Source organism: Apaloderma vittatum, unplaced genomic scaffold (assembly GCF_000703405.1).
Source record: "Apaloderma vittatum isolate BGI_N311 unplaced genomic scaffold, ASM70340v1 scaffold15438, whole genome shotgun sequence".
Lineage (NCBI taxonomy): Eukaryota > Metazoa > Chordata > Aves > Trogoniformes > Trogonidae > Apaloderma > Apaloderma vittatum.
Window position 1 is genome coordinate 34,434 of NW_009730353.1, and position 260 is coordinate 34,693.

The 260-nt window shown below is 38.8% G+C and overlaps 1 protein-coding gene across 1 annotated transcript in view; it reads right to left on the reverse strand.

The window, feature by feature from the left end:
• The window catches only part of LOC104277959 (nesprin-2-like), a gene marked incomplete at both ends in the record, with an annotated part of 49,272 nt that overhangs the window by 32,788 nt on the left and 16,224 nt on the right, over positions 1–260 (reverse strand). The window contains one exon of the mRNA XM_009874778.1: positions 22–163. Within this exon, the coding sequence (XP_009873080.1) occupies positions 22–163 (142 nt within the window). The remainder of the gene's footprint in view (positions 1–21; positions 164–260) is intronic.

Below are 260 nucleotides of genomic sequence, written 5' to 3' on the forward strand. Positions count from 1 at the left end.
TTTTACTGAACTTAAACGGACCTGAGGTTCCACAAGCTGGCAGAGAGGAGACTTCATCTTTGATGACAGCTCTTGTTGTAAATATTGCCATTTATTACCCGTTTGGTCCTTTGGAGCTAAGACGGGATCAGCCTGCTTGCCCTTTGGGTCAGATTCTCCATGGCTGTAATAAGAAAATACCATTAGAAGGGCAAATACTGAAGCAGAGTAAGTAAAATTATATTTGTAAGACTTCTTGTATACAAGATTCATTTCTATTA